This window comes from Trachurus japonicus, chromosome 10, assembly GCF_045865225.1.
Source record: "Trachurus japonicus isolate A0001 chromosome 10, Traja_1.0".
Classification (NCBI taxonomy): domain Eukaryota; kingdom Metazoa; phylum Chordata; class Actinopteri; order Carangiformes; family Carangidae; genus Trachurus; species Trachurus japonicus.
The window spans coordinates 11,160,161-11,187,891 of record NC_140916.1 but is presented as its reverse complement, the minus strand read 5'-3'; the positions used below and the strand labels follow the sequence as shown (position 1 = coordinate 11,187,891).

General features: G+C 45.3%; 1 protein-coding gene across 1 annotated transcript in view; it reads right to left on the bottom strand.

Annotated features, from left to right (window-relative positions):
* The window catches only part of ppargc1b (peroxisome proliferator-activated receptor gamma, coactivator 1 beta), a 94,583-nt gene that overhangs the window by 24,890 nt on the left and 41,962 nt on the right, over window positions 1-27,731 (bottom strand). The window contains exons 2-3 of the mRNA XM_085789250.1: window positions 5,173-5,358; window positions 1,350-1,550 (exon numbers count right to left, since the gene is read on the bottom strand). Of these exons, the coding sequence (XP_085645376.1) occupies window positions 1,350-1,550; window positions 5,173-5,358 (387 nt within the window). The remainder of the gene's footprint in view (window positions 1-1,349; window positions 1,551-5,172; window positions 5,359-27,731) is intronic.

Below are 27,731 nucleotides of genomic sequence, written 5' to 3'. Positions count from 1 at the left end.
AAATAGCTTCCTGCTTCAATTAAGCTCCAGAGGCTGCATTCTCCTGACAGCAGAGTGAACCGCGGGGAAAGTAGGGCACGAGGTTCGTTCACTGCTGCTGCAGAGGGAGGCCGTGGCAATTTGTTGATCCTGTGTGAGGAGATGGAGGTTCAGTGTGTTTTTCTGAGGAGGACATGGCTCAGGTGCAGGCAGAGGGCCGATGGAGAGAGAAAAAACAAGGTTTGTTTCCTAGAAGCCGGATTCAGGGAACGACGGAGGGGCCCAGAGAGAGAAAAGAGAGAGAGAGAGGCATCCAGCAGGACTGTGTGAAAAGAGAGCGAGTAGGGAGGGGGGGTTGGGGGGGGCTGAAAACAAGCAAACACACATAAACTCGACCACGTGCTGGAGGGCCACACACACTCTCCCTCACACACACACTCACACACACTCTGGATTACTGCACTTGTGAGGAACCTGAACTGAACTGTCGTTTTCACTGTAATTTTATGGACCAGCGTTCAAGGGTCGTCGGGACAGAACACAACAACATTACTACAAACAGGTCAAAGGTCAAGAGCAGGATGTGAACACGTCTCAAAAATCTTAAGTTAATTTGCTTCCTTGAATAAACAATTTTGTGAAGGTGAATCTTTGACGTACTTTAGTTTGTTCACATCGTCCTACAGTAAACAACAAACTTATAAAGTATTATGTTTGTTTTTAATCCAAATTTGACATTGAAAGTATTTATTTATATTGATTTTTTAGAGTTATTGGATAAACTTGGACTTTTCCTTGTTTGTTACTTTTTATGATGTTTGTTTGAGTTCAACTTTTGCAAATTAATAAAAATCCTATTTACTTTATGACCAGTGTTATTTCTAATGAACTAATGCTAATAAATGAGCATCTGCAGAGTTTCCTCAGTTCAAACTTTCTCTCTATTCTTGTAAAGACATGTGCTCCTGTAAAACACACACACAGACACACACACACACACACACACACACACAGGGAGGACAAGACTGGATGAAAGGTTACTGTGTGCTGCCTCAGGGCCCCTCTGTTTTCCTGGACTTAAAGACGGACTTTGAACCTTCGCGGGCCGACGAGGGGAACATCAAGGTCGGTAAACGCGACACAGATTAAGATGCGGGCGGGGAAAAAAAAAAAAGAGAGAGGGGGAGCATGGGAAAAGGAGAGGTGCAGCACGGGAGTGGGTTGGTGTTTGAAGCATGTATTAAAGGAGCCACTTGAACCGGCAGCAGGGGGGCGTCCGAGGTGAGAATATCAAGTTCATGTACAGAGTTCGTGTTCCTCAGCGAGGTTAGAGAGTTTATCTGCAAACAGTACGGCGGTGTGCTGCTTACTAGTGATGGATCCTCTGACTCCGCCCCCAGGGACTGGCTGAAGTCCCCGGCGCTGAGGGGAAGACGATCATCTTCCTCCTCGTCCTGGTCAGGCTCCTCCTCCAGGGCGGGGAAGACGGAGAGCCCGCCCACCTCGGCATCCACCATGCCATCCAAACTGTCAGTGAGAGCGGCGAGCAGAGCCGCATTCTCCTCTTCTATCTGCAGGGAGTCGAACACAGAGAGGACACAGGTCACAGCCCTGACAGACTAAAGGGTAAAGGACAACACAGCTCTGAAACCGAATCCAGTTCACCACGAACAGCTGCTCTAGAAACTATGGCTAGCTACATGCTAACTTGCTAATGCTGAGCCTCTCTGCTAATTGGCTGTAGAGCAGATTTCAGAATAAAACACTCTGAAAAAACAAATCCTGCAAGTGTTGGATGGTTGGTCTGAGTGGGCGTGGCTTGATAACTGCTCTGTTGTGACATCACAAAGTGACAGGAAGTCCTGACAGCTGGTTTTAAGGCTCAGCTTCTGAATACAGGCTGTGTGCATTTTTCTGTGGACTGAGGCTTTGATACTTTCACAGTATTAATATAGAACCTAGAGCTGCTTTATAATCACACTACATGGACATCTACCTTTATACTGTATGGAGCTTTAATACAAACGTCTACCTTTATACTGTATGGAGCCTTAAGCTTTCATTAATGTTTTAGTGCCATCTAAGAATATGTAGTCATGTCTGAATCAGTTCAAAAGTAACAGTTAACTGCCAGATGTAAAATACATTTGTACTTAATCTACATTTATATCTTGAAATAGAGAAGAGACTGTTAAAGGCTCGGTGACACAGCAGCTGAATCACTCCTCTCTCCTCCACCGACCGTCCTCCTGTGTTCACACTTAATCAGCTGATATCTCACTCCTGCTTCTCTTCTACCTCGTTAGTTCACATGATGAGGACACACTAACCCCGACCTTTGACCTCATTATAAAGAACAAAGCACAAGCTTGCTGATACAGGGGAGTTATTTTTATAAATGTTTATTGACTGATCTGCACCATTGTGTTCCCAGCCACTGTGATGAATGTGATTCAGTTTGACTTCCTGTGAAGATGTTCATGCTTTAAAAAAAAAATGGAAGCATGAAAACAGACTAATTTGAGGATGTGAAGATGCACATCAAAATGCATTATTTATCTGTAATTTCAGCCCAGATTTTGCCCCCTCTCCACCCCCCCCACCCCTCCTTCCTCCCTCCTGTTACATCCACACAGGGGTTGTTTACTGTTGTGGAGCTGCCATCTTGCTGAGAGCAGAGTCTGGTGGAGAGGTGATAGCATGGCTGGCCTACGGGAAGCCACCGAGCTCCAGTCATCTGTCTCTTCCTTTTATCATCCAGCTCTATCTGTTTCCCGGCTGCCAAACTATTTATTATTAAATTTATTCTCTGTCTCTCAGGTTTGCTGATGCTCTTTCTCTTCACTGGATGCTGGTGCTGCGACTCCACTTGATGTCAGGAACGTTCTCGGAGTCAGTTAAAACTTTTAGGGGGTATAAATGATGCTGTTCCTGATAATCGCAGTCGACTTTGGCTGAAATATATTTCTGTTTTATTAATTCACTTGCTTTTCCACGTGGTGCTTCATCCACCAGAGGCAGGAGTTTGAATCTAACCTCTGAAAATCCTTTTTCCTCCTCAAACCTTCTTTCCTTTTCACGATTTTCTGTCTATCTCTGAGAGCAGATCGTAATCAAAGCTTTATTGCCATCAGCAGTGGTACGTTAGCGCATTTAAACACACTTGTGGATATTACCTCAATCCATTAATTACATTAGAAAGATATTAAAGAGATTTCCTGAGTAATAATTACATTTAAATGTGAGTGTGGAAGAAACAGACAAGAACAGAGAACGAGGGAGAAATAAGATAATGTGTTATTATTAAAGCGATAATATGAAGCCAACCTCTCCAACTCTCTCTACAAGGTTAAACGAAGTCCGACGACACACAAACACGGATCAATCTGGTCTAACGTGGATTAGATTCCAATACGCTGCTGTAAATAAAGTGGCGTATTGATGAGCGGCAGAGAGTCGGAGACATGGTGGGAGAGGGGGGTCTCATCTGTCGCCTTATCACTCTATTCATTACCCTGTGATCATAAATGAGAGACGTCCAACCGTCTGCTCGGCTGCAGCCTATTAGTCTGATCAATACAGTATCGGCTCGAATGTAATATAGTGGAGGAACGAAGAGGGAGGAATATCAGTTTTGCTTAAAAAGATAATAAAGGGGAGCTGTGAGATGTAGGTTAAAGTCTGAGAGCGAGCAGAAGTTGACAAAAGAAGAGAGAAAAGAAAGTAAAAAGATTCATTAAAGGATGAAATTGAGAAGAGTGCGATACCGTCAGCAGTGATCGAGCTTCCTGCTCTCACACCTTTCTCATAACGATCATAACGATTATGGCATCAGTACAAATATCTATTAGCTCTGATGAGAGTCCGTCCTCACACAACAACTGTCTCGTAAAGTTTTGTTTTGCGCCGGGGTGGCAGGAAGACAAACAGTCACTCAGGCGTCAGCTAATAATGGGGATCGAAATAAGAACCACAACCGAGAAAGACACAGCAGAGACGGTCAGTGTTTTCCTCACCTACTTTCCCATCATCCCTTGCCTATCTTCGTTTAACCAATACTCGGTGGTGCGTTGCAACATTAGAGCAATTTTCACCAGTAGAGTTGCATTACATAGCCGCTGATCTGGACCTAAACGCTACTTTATCTCTCCGTTGTTGTCTTTTTATTCTGGAGACACACTCAATTTAGCCTCTGTAATGGGACCGCGAGTCATAACTGGGGCTGGAAACATATAGACAATCAATGATCCAGGGTTTGCTTTCAGATAGAGGGAAACAAGGAGGGTGTTCCCTGAATTCATCCAGCGAGGGCACCTGATACCGGAGCACTGGGCCTAGAGGCAGCGGGCTGATCCAAGCTGATGGGTCTGCCTCCGTCCTCATGTTACACGCAGCAGCGTAACGGGCACTTACTTTCTTGGCAATGCCCTCTGGGACGTACTGTATGTCCAAATTTCAGCAGGGGGATCGGGTGAAGGGTCGGGGGCTTTGCACATGTCAACAGCAAAGGAAAGTTTGGCTTCGAAACCGAGATTTATTAAACGTACAAAAACGTTCTGCCGGTTCAAATCCCTCATCTCTTGCAAAATCTGCTGAAGACCCACTGGACTGATGATTCCGGGAAGTGGACAAGATTTCTGTCCAACGGTATTACCAGCAGTCAAACATTTAAAGAAAGGAAGTCGCCTCTAAATCAATCATGACATTAACCCAGACTACAGAACTGAAATCCCTCACTGGGTCTAATGCACCTGTATATTTAGACTTCACCGAAAGGTGTCCTCGAGAGACAATCACTGCTGAAACACTGATGTTGTTGTTCCGGGGTCCAAACTGGATGTTTTTCCTCAATTAAATCAGATTAATCTAAACTGTGGCTCCAAGAGGCCAAAACCGTGGATTAGTCTTAAACCACCACAGAAATCTGGGCTTGAATTTCTTTATGAGCAAAAGCTCGTTTGTGTCTTTAACTCTGTACCTGCACATGCAACATCATTTAGATCAATTTCTTAATCAACCTGAAGCCTTTAATTCTTCAACATGAGGCAGCATTTGGTTTGTTGTTTTGATGTTTTGGCTTGTATTTAATATGGAGACAAAATGACTGATTCTTAAACCAGGTTTATCTGTCAAAACATTTATCAGAAGTGCAACTATGATCATTGAAGAACCAGTCACTGGTCTTTATCTCACCTCGAAGAGCTCATCTGCCGTACTGTAGTGGATGGAGGCTGGTGAGGCGTCTGCAGGCTGATCGTTGCACCACTGCAGCTCGCTGAGACAGTTGACGCTGTCGAAGTCGCTGGTGTCCAGCTGGGAGAGGTCGATGTCCGGGAAGTCAGTGTCCAAACGGTCCGAACACACCTCCTCCTCCCCATACTGAAGATGGAAAAAGAGAAGGAGAGAGAGGGAAAGGTCATGTTAGTCAAACATTGAGATTAAAGTGAAAGTCTCGAGGGGGGGGGGGGGGTTGTTTGTTCTTTTGAGATGCAACAGAAGTGCGTGAGTGTCTTTGTAAAAAATGCGTTCCCAAAAAAAACTGGAGGTGCTGATCACAGCTGGAGAGAAGCGAACACGTCTGCATGCGTCACTCGAATCTGCCACTTTGCTCTTTCATGCGATCACAAAGGAAATGCTGTAGTGAGATGTTTTCTCTGTGACCACTCAGAAACACACGATACCAAACATGGGAAATCATCCCGCTCCCTCTCCGAGGCTGCAGAGGTTGGTGTTTCCTCTGAAGTTCACTGCTCAGCGTGACACCGCCATTGTCAGAATTAGGGGTTTAGTTCCCACCGGGCCGCCCTTTCTAAAATATGTATGCAGTTGAAGCAGTGTGAGGTACTTTGGATAAAAGCCTCCATCATCTGGCTGATACTGTATATTATTACACTGCTAACTGTCTGAGCCACAAGGAGCTCTCGTCAACAGCCTCTCATCTCTCAACAGCTACTCATTATAGATAATGAGACTTCCATGTTAAAGGAGGTTCCACACTGAAACCAACAGAGGCATCTGCCCCGACACAATGCAAGATTAGAACCGAGAACGTGTCAAACGCCGGGAGTCGCTGTGGAAACGCCTCCGTGCATTTATCCTGCGACATCTCCCAGTGGCTCACGACAAAGTGCAATCGTGACCCAAGAGGTCTTCAGGTGATTAGTTCCCCTTCGTTGGCTCGAGTGTGTGTTAATCAGTGAAATGAACCGTTCGGTGTAATCTGTGGACTCTATGGTCACGGCGGAGAACGCTCGATCCTGCTTTGTTTGCTGTCGAAACCTGTTGTGAACACACAGTTCTTATTAAAAGTGAATTATTTGCTCTTGTGGAAACCCCCCCCCCCCCGACAACATCCTGCCAGAGAGAATCCGATGAAAATCCCCCCAGGGCGCTCTGCAAATGTTACGAGACGTTACTCCAGTTGCAGTAATTCATTGCTTCTCAACTGTGACACGTGCTTCCCTTCATTCACAGATTAATGTGTGAACATTTTCCATGTGGTACCTCTATAAACCTCATTAAGGACTTTAAACGTCAGAAATCCCTCTAATGACCTCTTGAACCCACTCCATCCCTTGAACCTGACCAGAGACGCTGCCAGCTTCCTCATGAATCCTTGAAAACTCTTCTAAAACCCATCAACAAATCCTAAAACACTCACACACACACAAATAATTAAAAAAAATATCCTGCAACCCCAATGAATTCCTCCTGAACTCCTTCAGTGAAACCCAAAGCCCTTTGGAGAACCCCCTCAATCTGGAGAAGTTTCTGGGAAAGAGAACCCTTCTGCAGCTCTGAAAAGCTCTTAGACCTTGTGGCTTAAATGCTTCTGGAGTCCACTCTTAATACCTTGAACCCCCCTTAAGAAGCCCTATAACACCCAAGCACTCTTTAACCACCCTCAGGAAGGGTCTAAACTAATTAGGAACCCCTAACACTTCCTCAAGAGTCCCCAAAATGCTCTAAAGAACAAACTGAATCCCTGTGGAAACTCTTCAACGACGTTCTGAACCCACAAGAACCTCAAACTGTGACGATCTCCTAAAATAGCGTGTCAGTCTGTAGCAGCTTCCACGTGGTCTGCAGTCACAACACAGAGCTGAGATACACACACACAGAAACACTGGGCCACGTCACACACAAAAAAAAGAAGAAGAAGAGCAGGAAATGTGTGTACGTGACTCATTGAGAAGCGAACGACTGTGGTCTCTCAGGGGGGAGGAGGCACATTTCGGGGGAAGAAGGAAAAGCGTGCGAGGGAGAAAGAAAGAGAAAACATGTGGTGACAGAAACCAGTCCGACAGGAATTTAACCAGGAATCCTAATATCGCTGAATGTGTTTGTGCACATGTCGGCTCTTCCCAGAGAAAACGCGGGAAAGATCAATGACCTATTGTATCTATGATGAGGAAGCTGGACTCTCATTCATTTTTACGCCCCCACACACTCACACACACACTTCCTTTTTCATTCATCCCTCAGGGCCGACCAGTTAAACCAACCGTCGTTCAAACTGAATCAAACAGACGGGTTTCCCTCCCTATCAGATTCCCTCAGCGCTAACGTCGCGTCCAACTGACTCTTAACACTGAGCTGCACATTGTTTCTTTCTTGGTATTTTGTCTCAGACATCTGTGAGTAGTACACAATGTGTCCCATGATATACAATTACACAAAAACACAAAGCTCAGTTTCTGGAATCTTTTGGTCACAACTAGTCTGCGACTGTCCAATAGTAGATGCAGTTAACAGACTACTTCTATGAAATTAATGTTTTATAAAATCCATTAAATTTAAAATCTTGATTAAAAACACAAAAAAAGTTTATTTTGAATAAAAAAATTTAAAGCACTATTTCCTGAGTTTATTTCATGTAAATTACTTAAAAATTACATTTATTTTTGGTTGTGCCAGAGTATAGCCAATCAAGCTAAGATTAGAGTCGCTATCAGAAGACTGGGGCTAGCTTGTTAGTATGGTATCTGCTATAGAAGCTACAGAGTAGCATTTCCTTTCCACCTCTACACTGGTCAATTTAATTTAAATCTGTACATGCTATATAGCTTTGTAGCAAAATAGCACTTTATTTTGTAAAGATTTGTAACCTGAAACTGTTTCTATCCAACTGAAACACCTGACACAGCCGCGGCTAACAGGTAGCTTGGCTAACGAGCCGAAGCTCAGACTGCAGAATTCACATTTCCTGAGGAAGTTAATGGACAGTTCCCACATTCAGGATGAATTAACAACATAATAATTAATTAGCTCAGCTTCCACACAACAGTGAATGACCATCAATCCTCTTATCCCTCCCTGCAGCTTCTGCCTCTGGGTGTTTTTTTTAAATCTGCACCGACCCTTCACGCTTAATTACCGCTCACGTTTTCTTCTTTCATTTTGGAAAATATTTATCTTGTTTCATTTCCTTACATCATATTTTAAACTGTTTTATTATTACAACTGTTCCAGTGGCTGCTTTAGCTCTGTGTGTGTATAAGTGTGTGTTTATTTGGTGTGAGCGGGGAGTGTTTATTTGGGTCAAGGGACGGGTAACACGAGCTGATATCGTTTATGGTTTCATAAATTACAGAGCAGAATTACACGGCACACGAGAGAAGACATGATCAAAGAGCCAATCGGCAGAGTGGAGAGAGAAAGAGCGGATGGAGGGATGGATGGAGGAAAAGGAGAGGTGTGAAGAGGAGGCAGGATAAAAGGCAAAAATGGAGGAAGAAAACGAAAAGCAAAGAGAGATGAAAGGATGCAAAAATAGGGAGGAAAAGGGACCAGAAGAGAGAGAATAAAAGAGCGATAGAGGAGGGAGCGATGGAGGGAGGGCAGTCATGACTTGATGGAGAAGGAGATGAGAAGGAGGGAGGAAGGATGCCCTCTATAAGACCCTCCCCACGTTTCCTCTCCTTCCAGTTGCTGATGCAGATGTGCTTCCACCTAGCTGTTAGTTAGCATTCAGCTCACATCCCCCTCACGTGCGCCTGACTCATGCCCCTCCACCACTCGTCCCCTCTGCTCATCATCCCCCTCTTCTTCTTCTCACTCGCCTCCTTCACCTCTCTTCTTCATCTTTCCTTCACCTTTTCCTTCTCTCAGCATCATCTCCTCCTCCTCTCATCTTTTCCTTCTTCTTTCTCTTCTTCATCCCCTGTCCTCTTTCCCTCTCATCCCTGCTCTCTTCCCAGCATCCTTCTTCCTCCTTGCTCCCTTCATCCCTGCTGTTTCCTCCTCTCCTCTTTAACTCTCTTCTCCTCTCCTTATTCGTTCCCTCCCACCATTTTTTCCTCCTCTCCTTCCTCGTTGATGCCTACAATCTCTTCTTTCTCATCCTTCTCTCCATTTTCATTACCTTCCTCTCCCATCTTGTCATCACCCTTTGCCATCCTTCCTCTTTACTGCCCTTCACATCATTCTTTTCTTTCATTCCCTTTAATGTTTTTCTTTTTCCTCCCCCTCTATCTTTCCCTCTCCATCCTCTGATCTTCTCTTCTCCCCCTCCCTCCCATCTCCTCCTCCTCCTCCTCCTCTTCCCTCCATCCTTCCCTCTGTACCTCCTCATAAACTCGGAGGACAGCCTGATTTATTTCTTCGTTTCCACTCCGGTCTTTCTCTCTCCTCCCCTCATCCCTCCTTCTCTTCTCTTTTCTTGTTTCATTGCAGCCGTCAATCAATACAAACATCCTTGGGCACGACTCATGCTTTTCACACGTCTCCACAACATGTTGCAGCAGGAAACCGAACGCACACAGGAACAGCTGAACACACACACACGCACACGTGCACACAGGGCTGCTGTGATGTCATTGGCATCACATTCACACACCCTCTGCTGGTGCATCGATAGAGACCTGCCCGTGCCACATGTAAACACACACCTCGCTGCATGTAAGACCACAACAACACACGTCACGCACACACACACATGACGTAGATCTGCGTGTCCTCTCTGCTGCAGCAGAAGGCGACAGGCGACCACAGTGTGTGGCGGTGGCGGCTGCAGCAGCAGCGGCAGCAGCAGCGGCGGTGGCGTGTTCCCAACTCAGCGCTGCCTCTGAATAATGATGAGGCCCCCGACGGCAACGCAACATGACTCACACACAGCAGAGGAAGAGGCAGCTCAGCACGGAGCGACGCCTCCTGTCCTCCACTCTCATTTCATTTTTCCTGCTTTTCTTCAGTTCCCTGAACGTCACATTTGCAGACATCGCTGACCTCCAACACGGTTGTTCAATATCATAAAAAGAAGTGATAAGATTAGGGTTGCAAAGGGGCGGAAAATTTCCGGTAAATTTCCAGAAACTTTCCATCGTTTCCAATTTTGGAAATATTCCAAATTGGAAACTTTCCATGAAAATTATGGGAATTTATGGGAATTAACTGGAAATTGGGGCTAATTTAAACAAACTGTATCATATCCAAACATAAATGTAAATATTTTATTTTGTCATAAGCAGACATCCATGCAAAATAATACAATTAAAAAACATGACATTTCAACAGATTTATTTGTGAGTAGAACTTTATCACGTTTTAATTCTTGTATGAACAATCAATTCTTTTACTGAACAACCCACCCAATCAAAAAATAAAATGCCCGTTAATTCTCATATATTCCCGTTAATTCCCATAGAAAGTTTCCAACTTTGAAAATTCCCGGGATTTTGCAACCCTAGATAAGATGTTGTTACTGTAGATCCAAGACTGAGGTGTCAGCTGTTGACTTAGATCCAGCCCTGTGTCACAACAATGCTTAACACTGACAATTATATTAAGCAATTCATTGGCAACGCAACAGCTGGACTATTGGACTCTGGGTCATTACTGAAATCAAACCCGAGGCTCAGAGTTTCAGAGGAACAAATCCTTCTGATCATTTACCCATAATTGGTCACGTCCCTGCAGCTCTTCTGTGTCACCGAGGGGTCGACGCGGCGAGCAACCTGATGCTGGTCGCTGCAGGTGCTGCAGCAGTGGTCAGGGCATCTGGCTGCTGGGTGGCTCCCAGTAGGAGACCCCCGCTGAAGAGATTATACATCTCATCTGGCCTGGGGATGATGCTCGGGGGGACATCTGGACCGCCTTAACTCAACCTGCTGCTGCTGCCACTGCCACCTGACCCCAGAGCCAACAGCTGAAAATAGTCAGGTGGTTGGATATATCTACTGAGTAATCTGAGGTCTCAGATTCAGACTGAACAAAGAAGCTCATTAATATTTCTTTAAGATTTAAGTCGCACTGTGTTTCTTCTGCTCTGCCACCTCTATGTTTAAGGAACTAAAACGACTTGGTTAAGTTTAGGAAGCGGCTTCAAGGTTAAAAAAAAAAACACATCAGTGGCTGCTGTTTGAAGACGCGACATGAATCACTGTCAACTGTCAGACTCAGAGAGGTGTCGAGGACGTTCAGATGTTCAAACTCAGCTCAACACGTTTTCACTTTCATGTCTCGTCAACTGTCGAGTCCTCGTTTCTGAAACCTGGGTTGAACTCGGTTGAGTCAAGTCTCTAGTTTGCAAATTCAACAAGCTCCACTTTCAGTTAACGCCGCTCTGGTGTAATCGTGGGCTTCGGCTGAATCTGCGTGTCTCAACTTCACCCCTCTGCTCGACTTCAGACAGATGCATGTTGGGTAAACAGAAAACACAGGATTCTTCTGAGCCTTTGAACACGAATCGATGCCGTCACTTTCCTGGTGAGGAAAGTTTTTCTCTGCGCGGTAGAAAAGGAAAAGCCGTCAAAGTTTTTTTTGCAGTTCATAGCCTCTCTCAGATGAACAGAGAAGCTCCTGCACTGGGTCAAACACAGTTCATTAGCCCAGTAAGGCAGCGAAACAGCCCATTCGAATCCATAAAAAGTCTCAATGCATTGACTTCAAAAGGAGCTTTCTCAGACTCCCTGAACATCCCCTACCGAGGTGGCCTTTAGCTGAGAGAGAAGTTAGAAGAGGTGTGAATACAAATCAGATGTATAAAGAAATAAATGTGTTTTATTCTCCAAAATGGAAAATAAAAAGGAAGATAAGTGGCTGGTTCTTCTGTGTTTTAATGCAGCGTGATATACACAATAGCATCTCAGGAATGAACACATCACTCACTGTGTCTCTGTCTGAATCGATTAGGGCTTAAATGGAGCATTAGACTGGGTAGATTAAGCAAATGTGCATGAAATTAATGTAGAATACAGACACCTTTGAAGTTGGAGAGAGGGCACACTTCAGGGGAAATTACAATCAGTCCATTCGGAGTTGAAGAGTTTTTTTTAGTGCAACTGTGACTATGAACTATATGAGCAAACAGAAATACAGAATCTAAAAGAAGAAGACGTTTTGTTTTGTTAATGTGAATCTAAAAACTTTGCTCTGACTTTCGACCTTTTGAGACCTATAAACCCGAGCGGGCCGGCGTCCTGCTTGCAAAGGGCATCAGTGTGTAATTATGGAGGAGGAATAGCAAAGAAGCCAGTGTGATGTGTGATGTGTGATGTGGTGTGGTGACTTCCATTTGTGGTTAATCTCTGCCTTAGTAACAACAGTGAAAACCTACTGGCCCGTTCAGTCATAAAAAGCCTGCCGGGACAATCGCGCATTAAACCTGCGCTATTTATAGCGCCGGCCCGGGCACGTGGGAGAGCTATCTGGGCTAAAACCAGTGAGTGGATATGGAAAGGCCAGCGAGCCTCTCCAGCATGTTGGATGTGCTGAAGGTGCATCATTCACTTCTATCTTTAAACGCACCATACGTCCTCATCACAGGTTCCTACTGTTAGTTATGGTGTGGGGGGAGGGGAGGTGCATCCTCCTCCATTAGTCTTCTATGAATAGTAGATTGGCATAATGGTTACACAAGGGTTTCTCAGAAACGATCTCATTGGTGGCGTTAAGCCTTTGAAGGTGGAGCTAAAAATATGAAGCCAAGTTTGGTTTAAACCAGAAGAAACCCACGTCTACATGCTAATTACAAACAGGCCAGTTCAGGTCACCTATGAAACCAGAACAATGTCCCTGTTACACAGAGTATACAGGAAATACAACACACTGGTCTTTATATTCTGGTGTTAGTCCACAGGAAATCAACTTTCTTAATATCGTTTTCAGACTTTTAAAAGACAAAATCTTGTTGCTTTTTCTTTCCGCTGCTTTGTCCTGACATTTGTTTTTAAATTTCCTCCATTTTTTTGTGCCATTAATACTAGATAAAAGTCAAAATCAACACAATCTACTCAGAATATACTTAATTTCTATAAAAAATAATCTACAAGATAAAATAAAAAACCTGCATTTAAACAATGGAATTGTCTCTAGTGCCGTGAAGCACACTCACATTCACAAACATGAGATCTAAGTGTGTGTGTTAACGTAAACTAAGGCCTTTACGGTTCTGATCATTATGGGATTCTGTATCGATCCACATGGAGAAATCAAAGCCCCCGGCTGCTGCTTTCCTGGCAGCGCTACAACAGACCTTTTGTAATGTTATGTAAGGTCAGTCACAAGCCCAGTCATGTGCCGGTGAGTCCTCGCCAGTGCTCTGGACTGTCCAAACTTCCCTTTACACACACACACACACACACACACACACACACACACACACACACACACACACGGATACAGCACCACCGCCATACAAGGTCAACCTCTCTCGGCTCTCGGCTGTAGATATCGAGCGCTAGCAGAGTTTTAAAAAAAAAAGTCTCTGTTGAATTATATGTGACGATTTCTCAGGTCGACTCCTCTGCTGTGTTGAATGAATATGAACGAAGACTTTGCTTTGACCCTCACAGGCTCCTGTACTCCTCCCACCTCTACAGGTTGGAGACGACCGGAGTGCCGACAGATGTTGCAGAAGAAGAAGAAGAAGTCACACTCACTTACTGCTGAGTCGCTGAACTTATTCTGCACTTTAACTCAATTCCCCAGAGGACGAAATCTAATTTCACTTTTTCTCCTCCTCCGTCTGTAAGAAGTAACGAGTCCGAGCAGGGAGTTTAACCTCAGCTCTGACCTTTGTGGACGTGATGGACGTCCCGGCCCGACCGCAGCTGCAGTAAAACACATATTATCCACATTTTGTTTAGTAGCAATAAAGAGTTCTTGTAGTTATTACTTGATTTCTAAAGGTCAAAATCCTCTTTTTGAGTCTCCTGCACTGACGTGATCGAACGCAGGAACCAACGTTTTCTCTTATTTTTCTGAACCACTTTTAAACTTCAAATCTCCCGACTGACGCCTTAAACATGTCTCAGGTCTGAGAGAGTCGTGGTAATACAGGAAGGGGGGGCGTGTGAAGGTTAAGTGACGCACCAGGGCCCATAGATATGAAAGATGATGATGAGAGGAGCTGCAGAAAAGGTTGTAATCACTTTCAGCTTCGCACATTGAAGTGACATGAGAGATAAGGGCAGCTTGCCAGGCGGGGACCGGCGTTAAGTGTCCCACTCACTTCGCTCCCACTTTCTTGTAGGTCACTTTGACAGGAAGTGTTTTTTTTTAGAAGACACCTCCGACGTCCCCACAGCGACTTCTCCGCTCACGACTACTGACGGCAACGAGGGGAATCCTGCCAAGAAAACTAAAAGTCCTGACTTTTTCAGTCCGTCTGAGGGACGTTTGTTCGTCCAGCTGCTCTGTCTTTTTTTTTAAATTTCTTTTTCATCTCAGAAGAAGCTTTAAACTTTCAAATTTAGAAATACATCCACCTCATGACCCTGCAGAAATGCCCGGACCTCCTAAAACTTGACACTTCATCCTGACGCCGAAGAGTCGCCGGGAGTCACAGAGCCGTTTGTCGACGGGTAACGAGAACAGAAAGCTGCAACAATTTCAACTTCCCAACTCATTTTTCTCTCCCGGCCACCGCCGCTGCCGCCAACACCGAGGGGATGTGCTTAATTACTGCGAACAAAAGCGGACACCCACTCCGTCCGCTGCCCCTCTTCCATATTTAATAAGGGGCCACAGAAAGCCAATTATGTGGCGTTTGATTACTGAAGGTACAAAGTGAGACAATGAAAACTCACAGTGGGCTCGGGACAGAAGCTAAATGAGGAAGCGGATCAATGGGAATCATTACTTCACGCCGTTCAATCTTTATTTATCTGGAGAAGCTCGACTGAACGACACGACGTTCTTCAACAGCAACTTCATTTATATTCACTCACTTATCACAGCGGGGGCTCAAACAGGATTCAAACCTCCTCTGGCTCCACCGGCCCTCAGGAGCTCACCTACGTATCTGCAGTGTCATTATCTACTCGTTGATTAATTGTTTGGTGCATAAAATGTCACACAGGTGACGACTCTTTGTTTTTGTGCCACAAACAATCAGAAGAAAAATCAGATATTTCACTTTTGGCTCAGAGGAAAAAGCAGAAGTCAAAAAACATTTGACTTTTTGTCCCTGATGAATAAAAACCTGAACAGTGAACTCTGTAGGAATCGAACCGGGGCTGCTAGATTATGCATATAGGGCACCTGCTCAACCCACTGAGCTAAAAGACGCCCCTTGTTCTATTTCCTGCACTGCATTTTACCAATAATCTGACGCTAAAGCTGCAAAACTGAAACGACTGATCACTTCCTGTGGTTAGCCTACATATCCCATGATCCCTCAGAGCATCAGTGGCGCACATCACCGCTCTGTCTCAGTTAAACACACAAACACTGTGCGTAAATGTGTTAAATCAGAGAATCAGAGGCTGCAGATCCTCCTCTCTCTGTCAGGTTGAGTTAGGAGCAGAAAGATGATGTTGTTCCTACAGATATTCAGGTCAGAGGTGTTTGTTGGGATTTTGTCTCCTGGTGGATTTTGCTCTTTAATCCCTCAGGTAAACACAGAGCGAGAAAACTTCACAGTCTGAGAGGGGGAAAAAAAAGAAAGAGACAGAGAGAGAGAAAGTAAAGAAAAATGAAGTCGTCCAGATTTTGACTTTTCTAAATGAAACGTCTGTGACGGCGCCGCCGATCCACAGAGACTCAGGGTTTGTCAGCGCGCTCCCTGTGGAGCTCCTCTGTTCTCACAGAGAGACGAACAAGAGGAGGACAGAAAATACATAGAAAGGAGAAGAGAGGAGACATTATTACCCAGAATGCAAATCTGCAGCCTGATTCTTTTATAAGTTCAGTGGTTCATTTAAGCCTGGACTGCACGTATATGGATATTTTTTTAAGCAGATATTTTCGCCCGGCCGATAGGTGGCGATTAGCATAATGTAAAATACCACATAAGAAGAATGTATTTTAAACCGTGGATGTTTGGGGCTATCCAGTAATACTGGGCGCAGCAGACGCCTTTGCATACCGGTGGAGTGCAGTTGAGCTTGTGTAGAGCTGAGTTGAGACCTAAAAGTGTAAAGCGCACACACAGATAGCCCGGTACATGTCGGCCATTGTTGTTGACAACCGTTTTGCTTCAATGCGCATGTGCGAACGGCTTGACGCTAGGCGCTTGACGTCATCGCGTCAACACCAGCTCCGTTTAACATCGCTACACGGATCCACTCAATCGGATATTTTTTTATTTCTCCACTTTTTCATACGTTTAAAAATGTCTCCGTTTATGTGGGTGAAATCGCTGTGTTCGTGTGGTTGAGAGGCCCAATGGACAGAAAAATGTGCATTTAGGAATATATCGTATTTGTGCAGTCCAGAACTTAGATGCTACATTTACACAAGTGTGTTACCGTGTGTGTGTGTGTCCGTGTGTGTGAATGAGAGAGAGAGAGAGAGAGAGTCTATATTTAGCTCTTATCTTGGTCTCATGACCAGTTCTTTCACAGGCTGCTGGTGACTTGAGGAGCCTCTGCCAGACACAGATGACCCCTAATGGCCACACACACACACACACACACATATACGCACATACACACACATGCGCACACACATATATAGACACACACACACACTGTTGCCAGCAGAACTTGGCTGATTTGGACTTGATTGATTCCACAATCATCCCCATCCACTTGCATCATCAAGCTTTAATGTGTGTGTGTGTGTGTGTGTGTGTGTGTGTGTGTGCGTGTGTGTGTGCGTGTGTGTGTGTCCTTGACCTCCTGTAGTGTTGCAACCACATGACGGATAAAGTGATTTATGTGAACGTGCGTCCGTCTCACACACGTTAATGAATGAATGAAAGAAAGGCTAAATTGGCAGCTAGTGTTTCCTATTACATGCATCAGTAGTGAGTGAGTGAGTGTGCGTGTCTGTGTGTCTGTGTGCGCGTGTGTGTGTGAGAGAGAGAGAGAGAGAGAGAGAGAGAGAGAGAGAGAGAGAGAGAGAGAGAGAGAGAGAGAGAGAGAGAATTACATTTTCTAACCCTTTAAAGGAATCTTCTGTCTGATTTTCTTCTTAAGTTAATTTGTTGAATTTCCCCAAAACTCAGTGAATGAGCAGCAGGCGACCAGGAACAGTCAGTCAGGAGGTCAGCGAGGGTGTGTGTGTATTTCTGAATGTGTGTGTGTGTATTTCTCATTGTGTATATGTGTGTGTGTGTGTGTGTGCTGCGATGAGTGCAAATGAGGAGGAAGTGGGACGCTGCTGAAAAACCAGAGTGTTGTAAAGTACTGGCTGTTCCCATCACTGCTGCTCCAGGGTGTGTGTGTGTGCGATTTTATAGTTTATAGTGTGTGTCTATCTCTGAGGGACGTCTCTCACCCTGCAGACACGAGGTGACGGTTTATACGACCGACCTGAGGCTCGACTGTAGCCATCAGCTGACGAACTCGCCTTGTTCCACTGAACTCATTTCCCTGCACGCGATCAGGTTCGATTCCCTTTTCACCCACAAATGTTCAACAGACCAAACCACTGACTGTCTGTCTGAGTCCTGACGCTTCAGCCATGACAGCTTCCTGTTGGAGCGACCGCCTCCGCCTCCTTCCTCATGTTTCTCTTTGTCATCGTTCATTTTCGCTGACTCATGAATCCTATTTTCCTCTTTATTGTAAAACTGTGAAACCATAAATCAGGTTCAGTGACAAAAACCAAAACATTCATCTCAACTTCAGTTTGTTTCTGTCCAAATTTTACTCCCATGTGGTCTTCACTGACCCTGTGACCTCTGACCTCTGACCTCATTACTATCAGTGGCCTGTGATGTTGGCAGAAGAGGAGACAGAGGACTGAAGCTTCAGATCTCAGGCATATTGACTCATTAACACACACACTTGCTTGTTCTCTCTATCACACCCGCAAACACACACACACACACACATTCATCATCAAAGGCTCCCTTCCTTTTTATCTGAGACACACACAAACACTGTTTCACTTCCTTCAAATATTAGTTTCTCTTTGCACACACACAGAGACTCAGTTTGCAAATGATTTCTGGCCTTCTGTCAATACAACAAGTGTTACTGATGCTGCTTCCAGTCTTGAATCAAAAACACTCCAGAGTTCAATCAAACGCTCGTTTTTCTCGCCGCCAAACGACAAGCCGTCGCACTTGTGAAGCCAACGCAGCCTCGAACGACGGCGGCGGCGACGGCGGCGGCGGCGGCGGCGGCGGTTGAGTAGTTGGGTAATAAGAAAGTTTTGGACGTGTGGAAGTTGAAGATGAAGATGAGTTTCAGTCTGAGTCTTGATTGATTTCTTGTTTCTCAACATCTTCTCACTCTGGATTGAACCAAACTACAGTGACTCAGCTGAACCGTCCACTTCTACAACTGAACCTCAGACTTTAAAGGGATAGTTAAACATTTTGGCAAATTGGCCCATTGCCATAATGGCTATAGTCATAGCAGTAGGTTCGTTACCTTTAATTGTCGGTGCAAGCTATTTTTAGAACGGCGGAGCAGAGCGGCGAGCTGCTCAGAGCTACGCTACGGAGGCTCATGGGATTTCTTGGTTTCCCCTCATCAAACTCATCAAATACACAATCCAACAACTCCAAAACGCTCTGGTGGACAAGTTGTGACCTGCACATTCACCACACTATGAGATAATAACAGAACGTTACCAGACAGAGTTGTTTTAGAGGTAAATGCAGAGACTGCTTGCTGAAAAACTGTCCCTGAAAGCAACGCTCATCAGCGGTTTTGTATTTACCTCTAAAACAACTCTGTCTGGTAGCGTTCCATTATCATCTCATAGCGTGGTGAATGTGCAGGTCACAACTTGTCCACCAGAGCGTTTTGGAGGGATTATGGCAATGGGCCAATTTGCCAAAACATATCTCTGTTGGTTTGGTTCTTTGTTGTGTTTTTATCTTGGACATGAAGAAGCCAGAGGAGGGGAGGAAGGACATCACAATAATGTCCTCATTACTCCCATAATGACCCTCATAAATACCCACTAATGTTTCCAACAAAACTCCCGCCCCCCCACAAAAAAAAAAAAGAAAAAAAGAAAAAATTTGGAGCCAAGGTCGGAGTCACCTGGCAGCGAGTCTCACTGTTGATAAAACGGCGGCGCAAATTAAAAACTAAGTTATTTGGAGGTGCGTTCAGGTGACTGATGGGACAGGATCCAGTCCGTCTCCGGCTCTTCCTCTTCCTCTGGGGAGATCCGTTACACTGATCTCACCTCCAGCCAACCTCTGTCACTCACTGCAACCTAATCTGGCTCTATCCTCCCCTCCCCTCCCTCCCCCGCTCACCATCCATCCCTCCCCCTCCCTCCCCCTCGGCAGGGAAGAGCAGCAGAGGCACAGAGGCTAAATCTGGAAAGCGGCAGCCCAGGTGAACCCTGGTCCGTCCCCTGCCAGTAAGAGGCTAATGACGGAGGGATGGAAATACACACATTAAGCCAAACAGACTTTACTCGATTCAACAGGTGATTACACGGCAGCGTGTCGCCCTCATGCCCGAGTCTGAGGTGTGTTCGCTTCGCGCCGACATTTCTGTATCTCCTGTAACCCACCCACCTGCCCACCCAGCCCCACCCCTCCTCCTCTCAGCATCACTACACCGCCATCGATTCCAGATCTCATCTGTTCCACGTCATTTGGCGGCGGCGGCGGCTCTGTTTCCGGCGCCCCGCCCACTCTGCTCCATCCTCATCCTCACCATCACCCTCACCTCACCGCTAAGCGCCCCGCTTAATTGTTGTCAGATTAGCAGTCAAAGCTAAATTGGACCGTTCCACTGGCCGACGGATAAAAGCCACAGCCAATCAGGACGGAGCAAGAGACGGGAGGAGAGGAATTTTCTTCTTATTTGATTTGCAATATTGTTTTGAATGCAAATATGTCACATGCACAGATTTTTATTGTTATTTTATCTTCTCTTCTGATATTTATTAAGTTCTATCATGAGTTAATAAGCTGATTAACCTCTTATTACAAAACACAAACCGTTAAAAGTCACTGGAGTGAAACATCTTACAACAGTGTGATAAAACCGGATTCACACTGGAGCCAAACTTGTGTCCTGACGCTCCCTCAGCCACCGAGACAGAAAGAAGGAATCACTAATGACAGTTTTTGGCAGAGATGACGGAGGTGATGAAGACGAGACAGAACAGTGGGCTAAAAGGAGCCCAGAGCTGCCGTCTTGAACCTGCACGGGCGGCGGGCAGGTAGCAGGCGGGCGGGTCCGGTAATGAGATCGGAGGCGGAAAGCCGATTCAGAGCTCAGAAATAAGAGCAGTGGTGGCAGCTGAGACGACGTGGAGGAGCGGAGGCCCGGTCGGTTCATTGAGGGCGACGCTGGGTATTGAATGGGAAAAAAAGAGGAGAATAAGGGAGTTTGGAGGTTGAGAGTGTGGAGACAGTCTGAGTTTAGGAGGATTGAAAGTCTTCAATCTCTTTGGTTGGTTTCACATTTTAAAAAGTGAAAGGAACAAAAGAAGAAGAGTTTTCACAATAAAATCCCGAGGTCTCCATTCAAAGGAAGCACATGATGATGAGATGTTGTTTCACTCCGTCTCTTCTACCTCTGAACGTCCTCTTTGTCCTTTTTCTTCAACCCCCCTCCCCTCCTCCAACATGTGGACTTGCAATCCCTTTAAGCACTTTCCAAATTCCCTGCGAGTGTCTCTGTTGATTAAATTGCCGGTGAACAGGCTTTAACCCTCGGCGTCCACCCTGCTTCTGTCTCAGGTGTCTCAACCGTCACGGCGTCTCGTTTCAGATGCACTTGGCCTTCAGCTGCACCAAAAAACACCCTGCACCCCCCATCCATCAATCCATTAGAGTCTGTGTGTGTGGTGCATCCTCATCACTATATATCTAATGTACGTAACAACACTGAGACGCTCGACGTGTTTCAGGAAGTGCTGACGTTCAGGAAATCAGTTTTCAGTCGCTGAAGAGCAGAGAGCAGCTGATCTGCTCCGACCTCTGTCCCGTACGTTCAGGTTTCTTCCTGTTTTATTAAACTAATGCAAATGAGCTCCTGTGGCACTTTGTGCTGACGAACGCAGCGCGTCGTGACTGCGGTGACACGCAGATCCATCACTTCCTGTCTGAACCTCGGTGCTGCAGAAAAGCAACAATACCAAACATTATCTATGTGCAACCTCGACTCAGGCTTATTCATTTCTTTATTTGAATCATTTTTCTCTATTTATCAATAATCATCATGATGAAAACAAAAAGCCTGCACTCGTCCTCAGGTGTTTTCTCTGGAGCTGCAGCCTCACCACTGAATCCATCACTGGGACATCAGTGTATCTGATCACACTCTCAATAGCTTCGTTAGCAATTAGCGCTGGACACTGATCCCAGCTAAACATCAGACTGGATTGGAGAGCTGTCTCACTCTGATCCTCCCTCCTCCTCTTCATTCCTTTCCTTCCTTCCTTTCTTTCCACCCTGCTTCCACTCCCCATCCTCCCTACCTTCCTTCTCTTCTCCTTCATTTTCTAATTCCCACAGCGAGGAACACCATGTGACCTCACATGCTCCGTCTTCCATTTGCGTTAAGGTGGACCTTATGGTCGGGGGTCAGCGTGTATCAAACAGGAAACACACTCGTTTGGTCACATGACGAGGCGTCCTCATCAAACCTCCTCAATCACTCTCACTCAGGAACTCATTAGGAGGCAAACGCATGAATACCTATCGACCCGAGCGACGCCTCGCTGCTCATTTTCCTGCTCTCCCTCTCTTTGTCGACCCTCGTCCTTCCCGTCACATGCCGCCGTCGGCCCCAGGCATGACACTCATTATTCCTCACAAATTACTCTTCGCTTCAACATCTGGATTCTTTTTTTTTTGGCAGAGAAATTACCTAATTGAGTTCCTCGGCACTAAATGTTGTATAATTATGACTTTCACTCTCCAATAATCCCTCCTCCTCTTCGTCTCTGATCACAACTTGGACTCGACTCGGCCTTTTGGCGTCACAGCCACTCATCCTGAAACTCCAAATCCATCGCTCCACCTGATCTTAATTCAGCAGCGACAGGTCGGCCAATCAGATTACTTCACCTTCATTTAAACTCCTCCGATGGGCGGATTTGACCCCCCAGCCGCCGTCCAATCACATTTCATTAGCGAGTCTCTCCTAGTATTTTGTTAAACTCGAATTTGTTCCAATTTTTTGTGGAGATGATTGATCAGCTTTTGCTCATTTTAACATTCAGCAGGAAACGTGACATCACTGATTAAATCTGTTTTGTGGTCAGATTTTGATGTTTTAATTAAAATTAACTCGTAAACCTAAAAACTCTGGATCCCAGCCTCCTCTTGGCTCCGCTCCCCGTGACCCCGGCTCGGCCCGCTGTCTGCTGCTTCTGCTGCTGCTGTGCATCGTCTTTCCTGCTTCCTAACGACGCCGTCTGCAAAATAAAAGGACGATGCAGCAGCAGCAGCAGCAGCAGCTCGGACACTTTCTGCTTATTCTGATGAAAGGACGGCATCACGTCAGAGAAACAGAGCTGCAGAGAGGAGGAGGAGGAGGAGGAGGAGGAGGAGGGAGGCGGCACAGAGCAAGGACGTTGTGGGGGGAAATACAATCCTGCAGCGGTGTAATATGATATCACTGAGTCACCGGTGGATGTGGCCTTTAATCAATTATCAGCAGCCGAATTAGATCATGTGTGTGGAACGACCCAAACGTGTGTGAACTCCCATGAGGGACGGTTTTCTTTTTTTTTCTTTTTGAAATCCTGCAAAACGGTGGTGACAGGTGTGATCACTGGCATGACATCATCATCACCTTTTACCTTCAGAGCCTCCAACAGCCCAGACACCAGAGGGGAAATCTGACACAGGGAGGAGGGAGGGAGGGAAACGAGGGACCCCCCTCCCTCCTCTCTCAGTGAGCCAATAAGCTCAACAGCATCTGTAGGCCGCTTGCTTTATTTCTTCTCTTTTCCCCCTTTGTACAAACTAAAATGTGTCCATATGCTCCAATCAAAGACATTAATTGGGATTTATGATCAATTTTCATGAAGAAAAATGTTTAATTTGTTGTAAAGTGGAGCGACAGTCGTTCACCTCCCTAAACTAAAACATTATAGAAAAACATACATCCAGTTCAGCACTATATAAAAACACAATAACAGGAAGGGGAATGTGAAGCTACAGGAAGCAAGAAGGGACAAAAGGCCAAAGTTGGAGGATTGTTTGACTCAGCAGGTGAAGAAGAAAAAGAAGAAGAAGGAGAGAGAAGCTCCGTCTCTTCAACCACCAGTCAATCAATCAGTTTACAACGAGCCGATCGGCCGATCAATTCTTGATTAGGTTGACAGTGAGAGGAGACGGACCGCGGTGCTGAAGCTGACGGATCAGACTCCGCAGAGTGACCAATCACAGTCAATCAGCAAAATGCAGATGCTCCCTCTCTCTCTCCCTCTCTTTTTCCTCCCTGTGTGTTTCTATGTCTCTCGCCCATCGGAGCGTCTCCCTTACACCGTCTAAACAAAACCATAAACCTGAAGAAAACCTTCACGCTCACAGCTAATTACATGCCTAATCACATCCTGTTTGCGGCTCGCACAAAAACATAAACAAACCAGTGTGTGTGCATGTGTGTGCGTGTGTGTGTGTGCCTCTGTGTGTGTGTGTGTGTGTGTGTGTGTGTGTGTGTGTGTGTGTGTGTAAGACAAATAGCAGCTGATTGTGATTTCTCTGCCGGTTGCAGTCTGCAGATTATAGTGTGGAGCTGCGTCGTGAAGATTGGTCACCGGGCAAACTGACTTCTCATTACTGTGCGGTAATGTGATGCCTAGCAAGCACAAGCGCACACAAGCACAAGCACAAGCACACACACACACAGACACAGACACACACAGAAAAGCATCAGCGACATAGGCTGCTATACTACACGTGCACATTCAATTCATCTCTGAATAAATAAGAGACACTGTCCTGCTAACACACATAGGAACAAACACAAGCTCAGGAGAAAACACAGACTTATGGGTAAATGTAACACACACACACATTACACAGACAAACACACACACTATCAGTGATCCAAAAAGCCCATTTGTGCGGGTAAATCCTATAGTCTCAATTTAATTGTAATGGTTCTGTGTTCCCCTTCAGCTGGGTGGGCCTAGCTAGCTGTAACTAATAGAAAAGCTTATCACAGCTTGACAACTCACACACACACACACACACACACTTACACACACAGACTCAGACACACACGCACAAGCACACACACACACCGGTGGCTTCCCAAGGTCGTTGTGAGATTTCTTGGAAACGTGTAGATAAGCACAACTCAGTATGTGAACCGTGAGGTCACAGGGTGGAGGAGAAAACAACCAACCAAAAAAAAAAAAAACGTGGGGTTACCGTGGATACAGGAGCCAGCATCACGTACTGTAGCATGACCGCTATCGCTTCATCGGACCCAAATTAATTATGACGCCTTCATTTGATTACAGTAAACAACAGAGACCATGGTGGAGGGAGGCCTTATCTCACACCAGCACTGATCAAATTAAGACTACGTTTCCCATCAGCCCCCTGGTTTTCCCTGTTTTTTTCTAAAACAGTCCATCCGCTGTCACTCAAACCACCTTTTTCCAAACATCATCTATGGTCAAAACCGGAAGCCGGTTTTGCACTTCCGGTGGAATTGTATATGTTTATTACGTTTCAGTCGTTGTCATACGTAGTTGTGGTAAATGCATGGATCTATTAACGCTGGCTTTTAACACGGATGTCAATTTGTGTGATATCCATTGTTAAAAGCTGGTGTGATGATCCATGCGTTTTACAGATTTTCATTGAAAAAAAAAAAAAAAAAAATCCATGCATTTACTGCGACTACCGGAACCATGGAAACATAAACAGAAAATTCCACCGGAAGAGCAAAACCGGCTTACGTTTTTGATGTTTGGAAAAAGGTGGATAGATCCAATCACATGTATTAATTAATGATGCAATCGATGATTGGCTGCATCAATAATACAGAATGTATATAAGTGTCATATGGAGCAAAGACATGACACTGGCAGCTGTCGCACACACACACACACACACACACCTGCATATCCATGACTGCCTAACACTTGCATTTTCCCAGGATGTCAAAAATATAACCTAAAATCTTCACACACACACACACAAAGACACACTCATGCACACACACACACAGTCTACGGGGGTTAGTGAGTCAGTCAGCACATTGGTGTCCTTTACACAGAGACAATGACAGCAGGTGTCTAATGTTACAGCAGCTTGGAGAACACACACCTGTTCCCACACAAACACACACACTCGACTGAAGGTGACGTTAAAACCCTCAATTTGCTTCGACCTCACGACACGGTGGCACCACCACCACTACAGCTGTGTGTGTGTGTGTGTGTGCACGTGACCCAGGTAGCTACTGTATCCAGGCAGATTAAACACTTTTATATCAGTGGAGAATCTAAATGGCCCGATCACACATGGAGGTTGATTTATGGCCTTTCTGTGTTGTAGCTGTTTCAGTGACAAGTTTCATTAATGAAGACACAGATGAAGGAGGGAGAGAAGACGGAGAGAAAGAAAGAAAGAAAGAAAGAAAGAAAGAAAGAAAGAAAGAAAGAAAGAAAGAAAGAAAGAAAGAAAGAAAGAAAGAAAGGAGGAAGAGAGAGCGATAAAACAGGAGAGAAAGACGAGTGAAGCAAAGAAAAGCAAGAGGAGAGAATGAGGAGGGGAGAGGGAGAAGAAAGAGAGGAGAAGGAAAAGGTGAGAAAGAAAGAGAGAAAACTGGTTGGATGTGAAAAAGAAGAGGAGTAACTAATAAAATTAAAGGATGGAGGGAAAAGTGGAAGAGGAGAAGCAGGTAAAAGGTAACTGACCAGACCTGGGTCACCTGATCTAATGGCTCATCTAGCAGCTGCATCACGACTCTGAGTGTCCTGTCTTGTCTCATTGTCATGCAGCTCTCAGCGTGTCTGCCCCCCCCCCCTCCTCCTCTTTCTCCCCTCCCTCCTCTTCTTCTCTTCTCTTTAACCTCCCTCCACTTGCTTTCTTCTCATCTTTTCTCCTCCTCCTCCATCCCTCCCTCTTCTCTTTTTTCCCCCCTCTACCGGTGCTGCAGAGCAGAGAGGTGAAGCCGAGCATCACGACACACCCATCTCTCTCTGTCCAATCCCCCCACCCTCCATCCCTCCATCCCTCCATCCATCCACGAGCCCCTGCTGCATCAATCCATCCCTCCATCCCTCGTTCGTCCAGTCACGACTCCTCGGCAGCGCAAGGAGAACGAATGACAGGAGGAAAACACTGAGTCAGAGAGAGGGAGGGAAGATAAAGCATGAGAGGGGGAGGGAGGGGAGGAATAAAAGGAGGGGCCGAAGGAAGGAAGGAAGGAAGGAAAGGAAAGAAGTAAAGAAGGAAGAAAGTAAGAAAAAAAGAAAGTTGCATCACCTCAACACTAAGTGAGACAGGAATGAGGGAGGACGTGTCTCTGGTTTTGATGGATGAAGCTTCTTCGAGCAACTTTCACATCTCTGAGCTGATTTTTATTCTGCACTGAAATGATGGGAGAGTAACGGCCGCCTGAGGTCCTCCGCATCTCATTCATCAATCTTATAATAATATTAAAGAAAAGTTTTAAAAACTGGTAAGGTTTCGTTAACAAACAGTCCTGGTGATAGACCGGACCAGACATCAGGAGATAGACCAGATCGATTTACTTGATGATCAAGGACAAAGAAACAAAGCAAAAAAAAATGCCACATGACAAACGACGCATGTTGGAAAAATCAATGAACTGAATAATTAAGATGAAAATCACTGGTTTTACTGGGACATTCCCAGTAGAACCGTCATCTTTCCATTGCTCGTTAACTGGTTAAGTTGTCGTTCTCAGTAGCCAATCAGATCACAGCATTTCCATCTAGGAGGAGGTGATTTTTAAAGCTGTAATCTAGTTGATTTTATCAAGTTGTTATTTCAATAATACAGAATGTATATAAGATTCATGATTTTCTAGATTTCCCAGGATGCAATGTGAGCATAAAATGTGTATTTACAGTGTTTCTATAAAGTAAAGGTGACATGAAACAGCAGCCATCTTGGAGAAGTCTTTGTATCTTAGAGGCTCTATAAATAAAATTATCACTTTATTAATATACTTTCTGCTGAAACCGGAAGTTTGAGCCAAGCAGAGAAAAGTGTGAAGCGAAACATCTCATCATTCTGAGTCAGTGAGGTGTTGCTGTACAGGACGTGAAAGAGGCCGAAAGGCTGATTTTTTTTTTTTTTAAATCGTGTAATGAGTTGATCGTCATGGCCACCGGTTTGTCTCGAGGTCACCGCTGAGGATGCACGGTTTTCCAGGAAGACCTATTGACCATGTGAGACCTCGGAGCGTCTGAGGGAGGATCATGACACAGTTCAGAAA